At 35.8% G+C, this 15,494-nt stretch overlaps 1 protein-coding gene across 2 annotated transcripts in view; it reads right to left on the reverse strand.

Moving 5' to 3' along the window:
- Window positions 1-2,589: 2,589 nt before the first annotated feature.
- SGK3 (serum/glucocorticoid regulated kinase family member 3) overlaps window positions 2,590-15,494 on the reverse strand; it is a 123,804-nt gene continuing 110,899 nt past the window's right edge. For both annotated transcript variants that reach the window (XM_069466431.1, XM_069466430.1), the window contains 4 exons: window positions 14,728-14,823; window positions 12,792-12,947; window positions 9,450-9,539; window positions 2,590-3,054 (listed from right to left, as the gene is read on the reverse strand). In XM_069466431.1, coding sequence (XP_069322532.1) covers window positions 2,884-3,054; window positions 9,450-9,539; window positions 12,792-12,947; window positions 14,728-14,823 — 513 coding nt within the window. In that variant the 3' untranslated portion in view covers window positions 2,590-2,883. The remainder of the gene's footprint in view (window positions 3,055-9,449; window positions 9,540-12,791; window positions 12,948-14,727; window positions 14,824-15,494) is intronic.

Raw genomic sequence — 15,494 nt, forward strand, 5'->3', positions numbered from 1 at the left:
CCTTAAACTCCTTGGCTCAAGTGATCCGCCTGCCTCAGCCTCCTGAATAGCTGGGACTACAGGCATGTGCCACCATGCCTGGCTAATTTTTAATATTTCTTGTAGAGATGGAGTCTAGCTATGTTGCACAGGCTGGTTTTGAATTCCTGGCCTCAAGTGATCCTCCTTCCTTGGCCTCCCAAAGTACTGGGATTACAGATGTTAGTGACCCATGTCTGGCCTGTGATAAATTTTACAGTGATAAAAATTTAGATTATTTAAATTCCCATTAAAATGTTTACTATTGCTGAAATTATACCTGTACAGTATTTACTGACTCTTTGTAAATTTCTTAAATTCAAAAATTATTTTGGCATATTAAAACTTTGTACAAGGCCGGTGTGGTGGCTCACGCTTGTAATCCTAGCACTCTGGGAGGCCAAGGCGGGTGGATCGCTTGAGGTCAGGAGTTCAAGACCAGCCTGAGCAAGAGCGAGATTCCGTCTCTATTAAAAATAGAAAAAAATTATCTGGCCAACTAAGAAATATATATAGAAAAAAATTAGCCGGGCATGGTGGCGCATGCCTGTAGTCCCAGCTACTCGGGAGGCTGAGGCAGTAGGATCGCTTAAGCCCAGGAGTTTGAGGTTGCTGTGAGCTAGGCTGACGCCACGGCACTCACTCTAGCCTGGGTAACAAAGTGAGACTCTGTCTCAAAAAACAAACAAACAAACAAAAAAAACTTTGTACAGAGCACCTGCTACCAGTGTCTACATCATTTGGCACCTACTTCCCAGGTGTGCCAAACCAATTTTGTAATTTTCCGTGTGTATAATGATGTGACAATGGTTGGAAAGCCCTACGTTGTACCATACGCAATAAAATAAGAGGTATGGGTAACACGAAGAATGTTGCAGAGTCTTCATTTATGAGTTTATTTTGGTAATAACCATGAAATGGTTCAACTATTCCAAGGGCATACATTTTTCTAAGAGACTTATGCTAGGAAAGAAAAAATTAACTTGAAACATGGAAAAAATTTTGTTCCCTGAATATTATATACATCAACCTATGATAATCTAGTAATTTATATGTATCCAAGTATTTTCAGTTAAAATTTTATACTTTTCCCCCGCCTCACACATGTAAGTAATTTATTTTGTAATGACCATTATAGCCATCACCAATTTTAATTACAAATAATGACAGACATTAGATGATCATTAATATTTTTGCTAATTTTATTATACTATATAGATTTATATTTCTTGTGATCTGAGAAACATCAAAATTCTATTTTAAAAATATACAATATTGCACTTTAGTTTTTGGCAGTTTAGTTAAGGAATGACTGAGTATTAAAAAAATCATACAAGAAACTACAATTTTTATTTTGCTTTATCATAAGCAAAGAGCTTTCTGTAAAAGCAAAACTTACAGTAGTGCCAAATAAACCAAATATTTACAATGATATTAAAGTCTTACCTCTAAAGGAAGATTCAGTGTATTTGTATTGAATGTAAATATTAATCTAACAAAAGCACAATCCCCCCTCCCCCCATTCTGCTGAACATTTTTAAGCCAAAGGGTATTGGTGATTTCCTTCTCAAAGAAAAACATGAAGAAATGCGTGTTCTTGGAGCATGTAAACTGGCTCACTGGACTCTTTCACAAGAATGTTTCCTACAAGACTTGAAAAACCTCTACTCTAAACTAAGAATCAGAATTGCATGTTAAGCATTCTTTTAAAGTTTTCTGTAGTTACTCTCTTTTACTCTTACAAGTGTACAACTTAGTTGGTATGGTATAATTTTAAGGTGAGTCTCCTGTACTTTTTCTAAGATAATAAAATATTGAATATGCATCTGTCTGAATTACTTTTTAACTTTTGTCACATTGTAATGAAACTATATCTATTTACAATTACCCAGAACTTGTTATTTTACTTTCTAATTTCCAGTTAGGCAAATACTTTAGAAAGCTTAGTATTTTTTTTTCTTAACCAATTTGGAAGAGAATTTTTAAATAGCTATTTGCAAAAGCAAATACAAAGATTTAGAACTACTTGATAGTATATTAAACATTCAAAAGACCAACAGGAACATAAATGGAATATTATCTGTAATATAAATATATCACATAGAGACATTCATTTGTGATACCACCTGAAAAAAATCCAGTAGTAATTTATTATCCTTCAGATCTTTGGGAATACTTAAAATGCCTAACCATTAAAACTTTTCTTTTCCTTTAGAGGAAAAATAATCCATAAATTTGAACGGGTATTTCAAAAGCAAATGATTTCTTTTTGTTATTCTTAAATGATCTTGTGAATGAACAGTTATTCAAAGTGTTAACTAGCAGCCAATGGGTTAATTACGCTTTTACGTTTTAATCCTACCAAGAACCGATTGTTTCAAACAGTGATTTATCATGGAAAAATATGGTTTCTTCTTAAACAACCAAGTATCAATTGCATAGTTCTGATTTGATAACAAAAGTCATAGTAGAGAGTTACAAAGGTATAATATGTGTTAATTGAACTGAAAGAGACTGTTAAGAAACAGTCTATCATGGGTAGATGTTGGTGTAAACTTAGAGGGAAAAAAACAGTCAACAGCAAAAAAGTTTTCTTTAAAAATAGGTTAATGTTAAGAATAGTTTTAAAAATTTCTGTTTAAAAATAAGCTTAATAAACAAGAATACAAATTTTAATCAAAACTTAGCTCTTTGAAATGCCCTATTTTCTTGCATATAGCAGAAAATACATTTTTCCATAGTTTTCAATATTACATGTAAAAATTAGGCACTAGTTATACATATTTGAATATATTCACACAAATAGGAGCTTCAGTCCCATCCGTAGGCTTATATTTGCTCAATGGTTTCTGAATGGCAAACCGTTCACAAAAATAAATCTTCTGAAGGAGGTGCATAAGAGAAACCAACGAATGCATCATCTGCCTCCAATACACTGGCATTCACTATAGAATAGTCAGAAGATACGCACACAGAATATGGAACTGTTTCTTCTGTAAATGTTGTGTCAAAGTTCCTGATATCATCTGGTCCGGCCTAAAACATCAAAAGCATAATATTATTCACCTTAGCTTGTCTTTCATTAATTTTGTCCTTTATTAAAAACTCCTTTAAAAGAATGTGTGTATTTATTCCTAGCAAGTTTAGATGTCTTCCTAATTCATTTCTTTGAAACATTTTTCTGCTTTTCCTTCCCTTACTTTTATCATTTGGGGAGGTTATCTGTCCTAGCAGTTAAGGTTCTTGTTGGGTGAGGGAGGAGAGAAGGGTAAGGAAGGCTAGCAGAGTGCATACCTAAGCTAATTTGAATCTCAAGCCCTGTAACTGATCCCCTTTCTCTCTACCCATCACCACCTCAAAGTTCAGAAAAGAGGCTCAGGTAGGTTTTCAGGATAGCATTTTGCATTTCAACTTCCACAAAATGCCCCCCCATCTAGTTTCTCAATTTTGGGTGGGTGAAGCCGCCTGATGAAGGTATAAAGGTTTTAAGTAAAATTATGAAAGGTGACTCTTATTGTGTTACAGACAAGGTAATGAAGCATTTGGCTAGAGCATTCTTAGCTCTGGAGGGCTATGGGGTCCAGGTACATGGGAAATGAAGCATGGTGACAGTGTTTCAAAGGCAGTGGTTCTTAACCTTCCTTTACAAACCCGATGCAAGCAAACAGATTCTCCCCTTCCAATGCATTTGCAGATAAAAGCTGGGCTACAAATTCTGGTGATTCATTATTAAAGCCCATCCTTGAAGCTCTAGGTTATTTCTGCTCTACAGGGATGGGAATCCTTAAAACGTGCAAGTCATCAACTGTAACTGAGTTGAACTGATAGGAATTCAGAGCAGATATCATAAGCTAAGGATAATAGCTGGCCTGGTACACCTACGAAGAGGAGCAGAGGAGAGACCAGGAAAATCCAGAATGCTCGATACTTCCATAAGAGAAAATCCCTCACAAATGACAAAGAATGCTAGAAATTGTGTGTGTGTATGTGCATGTATTTTTTTCCTCAAATTCTTATATATAATCCTGGAAAAATCATAGGCCCTTGATTTCTGGCTATAATATTTGCTAGCTGTAATTCTTAATATAAACTATCCTGTCTATCTCTATGAGCTTATTTCTTTTTTTTTTTTTTTTTTTTTTTTGAGACAGAGTCTCGCTTTGTTGCCCGGGCTAGAGTGAGTGCCGTGGCGTCAACCTAGCTCACAGCAACCTCAAACTCCTGGGCTTAAGCAATCCTACTGCCTCAGCCTCCCGGGTAGCTGGGACTACAGGCATGCGCCACCATGCCCGGCTAATTTTTTGTATATATATATTTTAGTTGTCCATATAATTTCTTTCTATTTTTAGTAGAGACGGGGTCTCCCTCTTGCTCAGGCTGGTCTCAAACTCCTGACCTTGAGCGATCCACCCGCCTCGGCCTCCCAGAGTGCTAGGATTACAGGCGTGAGCCACCGCGCCCAGCCTCTATGAGCTTATTTCTTCTTCTGTAAAATAAGAATACTATCACCTACCTCTTAAGATTGTTGTGAGGAGGTGATGAATTAACACACAAAATTCCTAGAATCTGACACGTAGAAAGTGCTCAATAAATGATGGCAAATGCTCTATCACTTGGCTTTACACATTTTCTATGAATGCCCTCATGGCTGGTACTGACAGGGATAATACAGGTAGAGCATCCCAAATCTGAAAATATGAAATCCCAAATGCTCCAAAATCTGAAAGTTTGAAATGCTCATCAGAGCATTTTGGATTTTAGATTTTTGGGGTTGAGATGCTCAAACCAGTAAGTATAATGCAAATAAGTATTCCATAATCCAAAAAAAATCTGAAATCTAAATCACTGCTGGTCACAAGCATTTTGGATAAGAGATACTCAACATACACTGTATGGTTTATGTTAAGAATGAGGGCTCTGTCTTTGGAGTGCCTGAGTTCAAATTCTATTTCTGCAACTTAAACTAAAATTAGGGCAGGTTATCAAATATTTTCTTTGCCTCAGTTAACTTATCCACAATATGTGGAAAATAACAGTACTATTTCAGAGAATCAGGATTCAGTAAAAGGATGCATATAAAGTATTGAGAACAATATACAGAACATCTACTTCATCATACCCTAGAAGAGCTAACTTTCTGATCTTTGTTAATCTGTTCGGTGAAAAATGGTAACCTGTTTCGGTTTAATTTTGCATTTCTTCAATTGTCAGTGAGTTTGAACATATTTTCATATAATTAAAAGCTATCTGTAATTCTTTTTCTGGAATTGTATGTTTTGTGTCTTTTGTCCATGTTTTTTTTTAATTTTTAATTTTTATTTTTTAGAGTCAGGATCTTGCTCTGTCACCCAGGCTACAGTACATAGGCATAATAGTAGCTCACTGCAACCTGGAATTCCTAGGTTCAAGCGATCTTCCTACCTCAGCCTCCTGAGTAGCTGGGACTACAGGTATGTGCCACCAGGCACAGATAATTTTTTCTTATTTTTTGTAGAGATGGGGTCTTGTAAAGGTTACTTTTAGGTGGCATGGTGTAATGACTCTGCATTCAGAAATACCTAGGCTTTAATTCCTCAGAGGTTTGGGGACCAAGGTAATGTATATAAAGGACCTAACATCACTAAAAGTTCACTCCCTTTCTCTTCCCTCTCTAGTTGGAAATTTATTCCATAAATATGTCCTGGTACTAATATGTACACTCACTCCAATCTGAACCTTCCAGACCCCTATACTTCCATAGTAATCCTTTCTCAACTCACCAATTCCTTGAACACTGAACTAATTTTAAAAGCCATTAATATGAGTGATTCATTGACCTAGGAATGAACATTTTACTTTCAGGTTATAGAATAGTATTAGCCTCTCCCTGGGGTCCAGACTCAGCCCTCAGATGTGCCTTCTGAATGGCCCTCGTGAGCACGGCCAGGCCACTCGCACTGCAGCTCCACACCACATCCCATCTCTTCAAGGCAAGGCTCCACTACCTGTCAAACTCACACAGATGTGTGTGCCAGTCATTCCCAATGCAAGTTCTACCTGCATCAGCCACCTTATCCTTGTATAATGCTTTCACAGTTTACAAACTGCTTAATACATAGAGTATATTAATATGACAATTGATAAAGACACATTTAATCTAATCTAATCTAATTTCCTGGCAACCCCTAATTTGAAATGTCAGTGAGCCCTCTCCCAACAAATAATCAACTCTGTTTTCATACTTTTCTAAATCTAAGTTCACAGTAGACTTTATATGTAACAAGCAAGAATTCCTAAAGTAGGGACTGAGGCCATGGAACTGTAACTATTAGCTATGCAGAACAGTCACTATTTCAAAGAGGGAGCCAAAAACCTGAGGAAGCTGTATTTCAGAAGCTGCCAAAATGAAAGCAGCGAAAAAGTTGTTATCTGAGGATTACAGTGGAAGCAAGGATGGTAACCTGGACGTACCCAGCATAGTGGAGTGTTAGGGGAAGCTTCCATAATAGTTTAGAGGATTTCAAATGGAGTTTCAATGAAGTCCTATCTGAACATTGCTTATTTTGGAGGGACTTGTTTTGTTTTGGTTGTTCTGAAATGGTATACCGAGGAACAAATCTTTCAAGGTATCGAAAACTACTTGTTGGAGCCAGGTACAGTGGCTCACACCTATAATCCCAGCACTTTGGGAGGCCAAGGCGAGAGGATGGCTTGAGGCCAGAAATTCAAGGTTACAGTGAGCTATGACTGCACCACTGCACTTCAGCCTGGGCAACAGGGAGATCTTGTCTCTAAAAAACATAAATAGGCTGGGCACAGTGGCTCACCCCTGTAATCCTAGCACTTTGGGAGACGCAGGTGGGAAGATCACTTGAGACCAGGAGTTTGCAGTTGCTGTGAGCCATGATTGTGCCACTGCACTCTAGCCTGGGCAACCAAGTGACACACTGTCTCAAAAATAAAAAAAATAAATAAATACTACTTGTTGATGAGTTTTATAGCAAAAAGACTTTGAAATATAATAATGTACCCATTACATTGCTTGTGTTAGCCAATTTTAGATCCCTGCTATTATTCCTTCTCTTTTATAGTAACTATCAACTGTTGAGAAAATAAAATTGAGCCACCAATGCTAGTTAGGATGAATTAAATATTTGGAAGTATTAAGTTCAATTCTGTGGATTAAAAAAAAAGAATTCAGAATGCATTTTACGCATTGTTGACAGGGAAATAAACTGATTCTAATCCTTTTATAATGAAGAGTACTTGGGCATATATAATTGAAGTAAATATGCAATCTATTGGATTTTGGAAGAACCCCTATTAACTGATAGAAACACTCATTATAAAAATGTCAAGGCTTAGCATGGTCAATAATCCAACTCTCCCTTTTCCTAGTAACTAAACCTATTTAAAATATAAAACACCAACCTGACTGAAAAATCAGGTAATTCATTTTGTTCATAAGATGAATAAGCATCAAAGACAATTTCTGTCAACTGCTTTTCCTACACAGATGGAATCATAAGTTATCATGAGGCATCTGTTTTTTTGCCTTACTTTATATATTTCAATTCAACCAAAATACTAAACGCCGAATATGTGCTAACCAGAGTTTTTTGAACTCTTTTTCTCTTTATAGATTTTATCTCTTTAACTAACTATAATTTTCTTGAAGAGACTCCATGTCCTATGTATTTGCATTTTCTAACTAAGTTACCAATAAATATTTAACTGACACATTCCCAAACAGAGGGAAAGGGAGAAGGGAACTAATATTTATTGAATATCAACTATGTGCAATGCACTCACAGGTGCTTTACAAATGTTACCTAAATTAAACTTCACAGCCTATGTTAGAAAAAAAGCCAAAAAAAAAAAAATACCCAAAAACACCTTATGGAGGCTTAACCTCTAATTAATTATAGGTGAGCAGGGTCCAAAGCCAGAGTTATCTGACTCTCAAACACTGTTTCCACTTCCAGTGTTGCTTAGGAGGAGACCCTGACTCTCTAGTGCCTGATTATGCATTTATTTGAGGATAACTAAACTCAGCTAAGACTCCCAATCAGAAGAGAAAAATATAGTAATTCTTGAGAGTCCTAGGTTCCTACAACAAATTCTAGAAATCTGAGACAGACACTGTCCCTAATGAAGTCACTTCTGAAACAGTCACTTATGGATGCACTACATGAATTAAGTCAATACAAATATCACATCTGTAGGTATAAAATATCACACCCATTAATATCAGCTATAAGCTATGTACAGAAACTAACCTTAAACAAAACTGAGTAGACTAAATAATACTTTCCTAAAGTGATTTCCTTATCTGCTCTAATATAGTAAAAAAGTATTCCAAGTTTTACAGCAACACCAAAAAACTTTAAACAAAAGAAAAAAATACACCTATGATCTTACAACCCTCAAACAATCTTGGTTTATATCTCTTCCAGTCCTCATCCTATTTTACTGCTGTAATCGTAAGTCACAAAATTGTAATTACCATGTCTTCATTTAACATCGTAAGTATTTTCTAAATGTTTGCTCATTTTTCTATTTATTTTAATTTACTTAACAATAAAAGGCAATAGAGCATAAGAAAGCACAGAAAGAATAATGACTTGGAATCATACATAGATTTGAAATCATGGCTCTGTTACTCTTCATCCAGCCATGAGATATCTCTGAGCTGCTATTTCCTTCTTTATAAAACATGTGTATTAATATTAATAAAAACAGTTATATATTGTAACACACACAAAGCATATATGCCTATATACAGGAGGCTATCAATATTCAGTAGCATCATTATTGGCCTACTGATGATTAACAATTTCCCTACTGTTAATACCTTTACTGTATTTCCAAAATTTCCCAACATTTTAAATACCGTAAACCATATCTTTGATGCAGTTTTTTGCTTTAAAAAGAATTATCTTTAGGTGAAATGTTTCTATCACTAGGTTTAACAAGTCTAGCTAACATGAACAATTTTATAATATAATACTATCTTACTATTTTCTAAAAAGGATGTAACAATTTACATTACTATTAATAATGTTTGTACCTGGTTTTATACCAATCCAGAAAAAACTCATAAATTAGTGTTACTTAAAATGTCTGCTGATTTAGGATAAAAATGATATCTAATAGTTACTTTAATTTGCATCTTTTTTTACTTACTGAGCTCATCCCTTTCTTATACACGTTCCAGAGAAATACTTCACAACTACTGTACTGGAAGATATTTTCATCAACCTAACTATAATCTTACTGGTTATCTTGAAGTTATTAGTTGTATCAGACAACCCTGAGTGACATATGTCACAATATTTAGGTAATCATTCCATTTATTCAGGTGAGATTTTGAGATCTATTTCCAATATTATAGTGAACTACAGTTCTGTGTTTCACTATTTCAGGACAGAAAGATTTGGATATATACTTACCACATTAGGATTAAATGGTGGTGGAATCTTCTTTTGTACAAGATCAGTCCAGCTGAGTGATTCAAAAAAAGGATGATTCTGAATTTCAAGCTAGAATATTAAAAAAAAAAAAAATATTGTTTTCACTATGCTGATGAATATAGTAAGTACTCACTGAATAATTTTATTAAGCCAAACTATTACTATTTTGCTCCCAATAATTCCTTTTAGGCACATGTTTATATTATTTATGCAGCAAAATGATGTTATTCATGTGGCAAAGTGGTAGAAAAACTACCAAAATAGACTTGAAAGTAAGTTACTTAGAATGACTTACTTAAAGTTATATCCTCTCCACAGTCATCATTTCCTCAGAGGTAAAATGTGTTTAACATTTCTGTCCTAATATTTCACAGATTGTTTTAAGGATCAGGGTAAAATATGGAAATAAAAGTGCTCTGTAAAATAGCAACTAAGGTATTTTTAAAAAAGTGCTATGAAAAGCACTGTACAGACACAAAGAATTATTATTAGGGGAGGTAAAGAAGTTAGGCAGAGAGTTTTCTACAGTGAGGCAGAGGTAAAATCAAGGTGATGAGCTCCACTACCAAAAAAATATTCCACTCTGGGTTGGCACTATTGAAAATTGGCACAGAATTGATTCTAGCTCTTTTTCCTGCAAGGGGTCATCGGAGTGTATAAAGTAGGATCCTATCCTATCTCATTTGGTGGGTTAAAAAAGGCTTTTTAGAGAAACTGATGTCTGACCAGAGGTCTGAAACATGAGTAAGAATAAGCCAGATAAAAGAACAAGGGGAGGGTGTTCCAAGCAGAATAGAAAGGCCCTGAGGAGGCAAGGAGCTTAGTCTGGTGAGGAAAATGAGAGTCCGATATGGTTGCAGTATACGGAAGGATGGGACTGTCACACAGAGGACTGTCACATAGCTCTGAAGCTCAAGAGCTAAACCAGCCATATCATATCCCATCTATATTAAGAATTTTGGATTTTATTCTTGGGTTATAAGACATCAAGGAGTTTTAGTTAGGGAATGTCACAACTGTTTTTTGTTTTTTTAAAGACCACCCTGGCTATAGAGGGAAATGGATTGGAAAGTCAAGACCAGATAAAGGAAAAATAGTTACTGTGTGGCCAAACTAAAGACAACAAATGGTAGGAAAAGGGCAGGGCTAGAAAGAAATAAGTGGATGTAGGAAAGATTTAGGCAGCAAATGCAACAGGACCCAGCCATTTGTTGAATATGGAAGTATGGAAGAGAGAGGAGTCAAGAATGCCTCCATATTCCTGACCTGAATAACCACATGGACAGTGACATCCTTTAACATGAAAGGCAGCACAGGAGGATGTGAGCAGGAGTTCAATTTTGAACATGCTGTGTTTAAGGTACTCTCAAGATATTCAAGTGGTGGTGTTGGGCAGGCAGATTGTGTAAGTTTATAGTGCAAAAGAAAGGTCTGGACTGAAGATACAAATGTGTGAGATGAAGACATACAGATAACTAAAACCATGGGACCAGTTGAGATTGTCCAGGAAGAGAACACAGAAGAAAAGAGGGTTTAAGGACAACAACAAGGAAATACCACACTTAACAGGTTGAAGAAAAGGAGCTTACACAGGAGATAATGGATGAGGGCCCAAAAATACAGAAAGAAAATCCTGAGATGAGATGTATGCTCTTGCAGAAACCCAGGGAACAGGAGAGCGTTGCATTTAAATGCTGCTGAGAGCATAAGCAGCTATTCTAATGGCTACTTTGTGATAGACTGAGAAATGAAAGAGCTTGGGAAACAGAGTGCATACAGAAAACTTTCAACAAGTTTGGCTAAGAGGGGAAGAAGATAGAGTAGTATACTGCAGGACAGTAGGGTTGAGATATTTGGTGTTTTATGAAGCAGAAGACTTGGTAATGTTTATTGATTGAAAGGATCAGAACAAAAGGGAGCAGTTATCTGTTCAGGGAAAAGAAAAAGCATGCACAGGGTTCCCTGCAAGGAGATGGGATTCAGTGTACAGGTAGAAACAGACCCTTTCCACTTTCTATAATAGGAAGAAGGAAATGACAAGTTCCTGTAGGTGTATATAGGTCTGCGAATTTGATAGCAGGAGGCTGGGTTAGTTCTGCTCTGATGGTTCTATTTTCCCTGTAAAACAGAAGGCAAGATCATCTGCTAGAAGTGAAGAATAGGCAGAAAAGGAATCTGGAAGTCTGGAGAGAAGGCATGACATAGTAGAGAGAGAAGGAGAGTAAGCTAAAGAGAGAAACACAGGAGCAAGCATTACCAGACAGTGGCGAAGCACAGAGCAGGTTCATGACTATGATGTTACAGTGCTTTCAAAATGCCCAGCATGTTATTTTCTTCAGTACTGTTCAGCAGCCCAGGAGATGACAGCTGGATTCATCCAGGGTTGCAATTTCTGCCACTGAATTCAATAAAATGACCAAGGGACAAGGAGGTGTGAAATATTAGCAAGACTGGCTGAAACAATGGTTAGAAAATTGTTGAGAGAGCTACCAGCTGAACTGGGGAGTTGAGAAAGCAGTAGCAGCAAAGTCTTTTATTCGCAGCTCAAGTTCAAGATTGATAAACAACTTCCAAGAATATCTGAGAAAGGAATTTAAAAAGTTCACGTTCCTAAAAAGCTTGTGAATTTAATTACACACTAACATATTACTGCTAACTACACTAGAAATTTAATTACCCTGACTTGAAACAAACATTCAGATTCCCTAATTATCTCAATAAGGTGCCACCAAATTCCTACAAAAAAAAAAAAAAAGGTGATTTAATGTTAGTTCAAGGCAAAAGGTATTACCTCATGCCGACAAGAGGCACTTAAATTCTTATTAAAGAAAATGATTTAAAAGTTTAGGTAGCCCCAAACCCCCAACAAGAAGCTTACTTAATAGCTGGTTAGTCTCTGTGCTATTAATTCATGGAAATGCTAGTATTATTTAGCAATGAAAATAAAAATCGCAACAAAAACTTTAGGTAGTTAAAAACATCCACCACATAGCATTGTTTAAAAAGAAGGGAGGAGGAGGGGAACTTGTAATAAATAAAAATAAAATAAATACTAGGGTGTGAAAGCTGGATGTGGGGATGAAGAGGAGAGGAGCAAATCGTTACAATGAGCAAATGAAAAAATGCAAGTGAAAGTGCTTTAAATACTGTATAGTTTTATATAAACACAGGTGAAAACTGTGGAGACAAGTATGCTTTTACCCCATGTTGCTATTCTCTAACAGTTGTATTCATTCCATTAAATACCATATAAAATAAAGATTTATCTCCTAATTTTAAATAAGCTCAAATAAAGCTGGAATTGGGAAACACATTACATACAAAGTCTTCTTTGGCACCAAGTCGATTTTGCCTGTCTTTTTCTAGGAGTTCCTCCAGAATGGACCAGGCTGTGAGGCTCACTCCTGGCCTCAAATTCAGGGGTTTGTGAAGGATATTGTCATACATTTCAGCAACATCTCGACAATAAAAAGGAGGCTGGGGAAAAAAGAAAAGCAAAATAAACTTAGTGGTAACTGAATTATGCCAAAATAGGGCTACAATAGTTGGATTTGGCTTTGATTTGCAGGGAGCAGTCAGGGCTGCACACTTGCAGAAATGCATGGGCTGCTGGAGTGTGCAAACATCTGCAGTGTGGCCTCCCAATGCAAGGAGGTTCTAAAACCCAGCATATCACAGAGCTTAATAAATGTTCACAGAATGAAGTAGGGCCAATTTGTTCAATAGTGCCTTGCAGACAGCTGATAAATTGTATACAATTTGTACCTGTTTTAGAGAAAACCACCAACCTCATTATAGGCATAATGATAGAATCACTGGAAATGGAGATTCAAGACAGATTAAACAATTTGAGACTGGGGAATAAACTCACTAAAATAAAAAGATTTTTGGTAGAGATGGAGACCCAAAGATGATGCTCCTTCCTAAGTACTTATGACAGTGACAGCATTATGGAAGCATTTTGCAGAATTAAAAACGCAGGTATCAGAGCCTAAAGACCTGGGGTACACATTTACAGTGAGCATTAGCCAGTTAATCATTGAATTAAAAAGTTTAAAGTAAAAATAAGTTTTAAAGTTAAAGGGGTTTATAGCCTTGTTACTTTTCCTTTCTTTAATATGAAAAAAACCCTCTATGTTTTACCTCTTAAAAGATAACTTTAAAGAGTCAATAAAAGTCTCATTAATTAAGTATATGTTTCAAATGTTCCCTTTTGAATCAACTGCATTTTATATACAATGATATTTTGTATTTTCAAAGTCCTCTAAAGAAATTCAAAGGATTCTGAAATATCAAGATGGCAAATAACCAGTGCTTGAAGTAAGGTATGAGGTCATTTTCCTCATGTGCTGAATTTCACTGAAACCCCCATAGTTTTCAGGAAACACAAACACCCTAACTCAGGTCTCAGGTGGCATTTAGCATCAGTGGTGGCATCGGCCTCAGGGATTAGCACATGGTTCCCAGCATGTGGCTGCTGGACACTTACAGGACCACAAAAGAAATCTAGAAACTATTCTAAGTATTTCAAAAAGCCTAAAGAAAACCATACATTTATTCTTATGAAGATATGTAAGCTAACTAAAATGGACAAATCGTTTGCTTTGCATTGGAACAATATTAACATACTAAACTTTACTCATGTTAATCAGAGCTCTGGCTGGCCATGGGTCTTGAACTAATAAAAACTGGGGAAATCTACTGCATGTTAAACATCACTTTTTTCAGTAAAATCTTTAGGACATGGTGTTTTCACGGAGGGGAATACAGGGTAATCTCCAGTGATGGAAAAAGCTGAAATATCCTACAGAAACAAAAGACAAAAAGCAAAAGACAGTATCTTTTGAAATATAATAATGTGTTGATAAAATGCAACAATCTTTTTCTTTCTGTCTTTTTGACATTAGAATGATATTTAGGGTAAACTGGATAAAAGCAGATAATTTTAATGTTACAACTAGGTGTCTACTTCTAAAAATGCCAGTAGGATGCGAACACCTTAAGTAACGATTAGTATGACAGAGAAATAATTACATTAGTTCAAAAAACTAATAACAGAATGAAAAGGTTTTCTTTTTGTGCATATTCCTAATATGGTTTTAGATTCATTTAATAAAGTCATTACTGTTCTGTTAGTGTTGTCTAAGTGTCCATTAGATTACTAAGGGAGAGAGACAGGCAGACATAGAGAGAAAGAGAGAGAGAGAGGAGAGAACCGAATCAATGCATTGGAATAATAAAGTGTAGAAATACATACCAATCCATACAGCATTTCATACAGAACAGCACCAAGGCACCACCAATCTACAGTATTGTCATAGGGCTGTTTTCTGATTACTTCAGGTGCAAGGTACTGTAGAAAAGAATGAAATATTAGAGGAAATCAACGCAAGACAAAATTTAAAAATAATTAAGAAATTTAACAAATTTTAGGTATCACTAACACAGTAAAAATATACTATCTAGATTTTCAATGGGTTGGGTGTTCTCCATTCTATACCAGTGGTTCTTAGGCAGTATCAACTGGGCACTTTTTAAAATACATGTATTCATGTACTTCTCCTTTGAAACTGTTAAACAGTTAAGACAAGTACAAGAGGATAGCAAATGTAGAATCTATAATACCGAGTATGTAAAGTGGGTATTTCAGAGGAAAGTCTTTCACAAGATTAATTTATACTAGAAGTTCATCTGGTCATTATTCATAACGTTTTCCCCTTAAAGAAAGAATTAATGTAGCAATTATAATACATTTTTTTCTTTTCAGTGAACGAAAATGAATTATATTCTTGAGAATTACAATAGTAATAGATATTAACATATCATACAGAAAAGTTGCATAAGTTGTTAGATGGCTATTTACATTTTAATTTGTAAGAAATTTAAATTCATCACAATTTCACAAATATAATAAAATGGTGAACTTGAATTTTAAATTTGAAAATATAGGCCGGGCGCGGTGGCTCACGCCTGTAATCCTAGCACTCTGGGAGGCCGAGGTGGGCGGATCGTTTGAGCTCAGGA

The sequence above is a fragment of the Eulemur rufifrons genome, chromosome 3 (genome assembly GCF_041146395.1).
Source record: "Eulemur rufifrons isolate Redbay chromosome 3, OSU_ERuf_1, whole genome shotgun sequence".
In the NCBI taxonomy this organism is placed as follows: domain Eukaryota; kingdom Metazoa; phylum Chordata; class Mammalia; order Primates; family Lemuridae; genus Eulemur; species Eulemur rufifrons.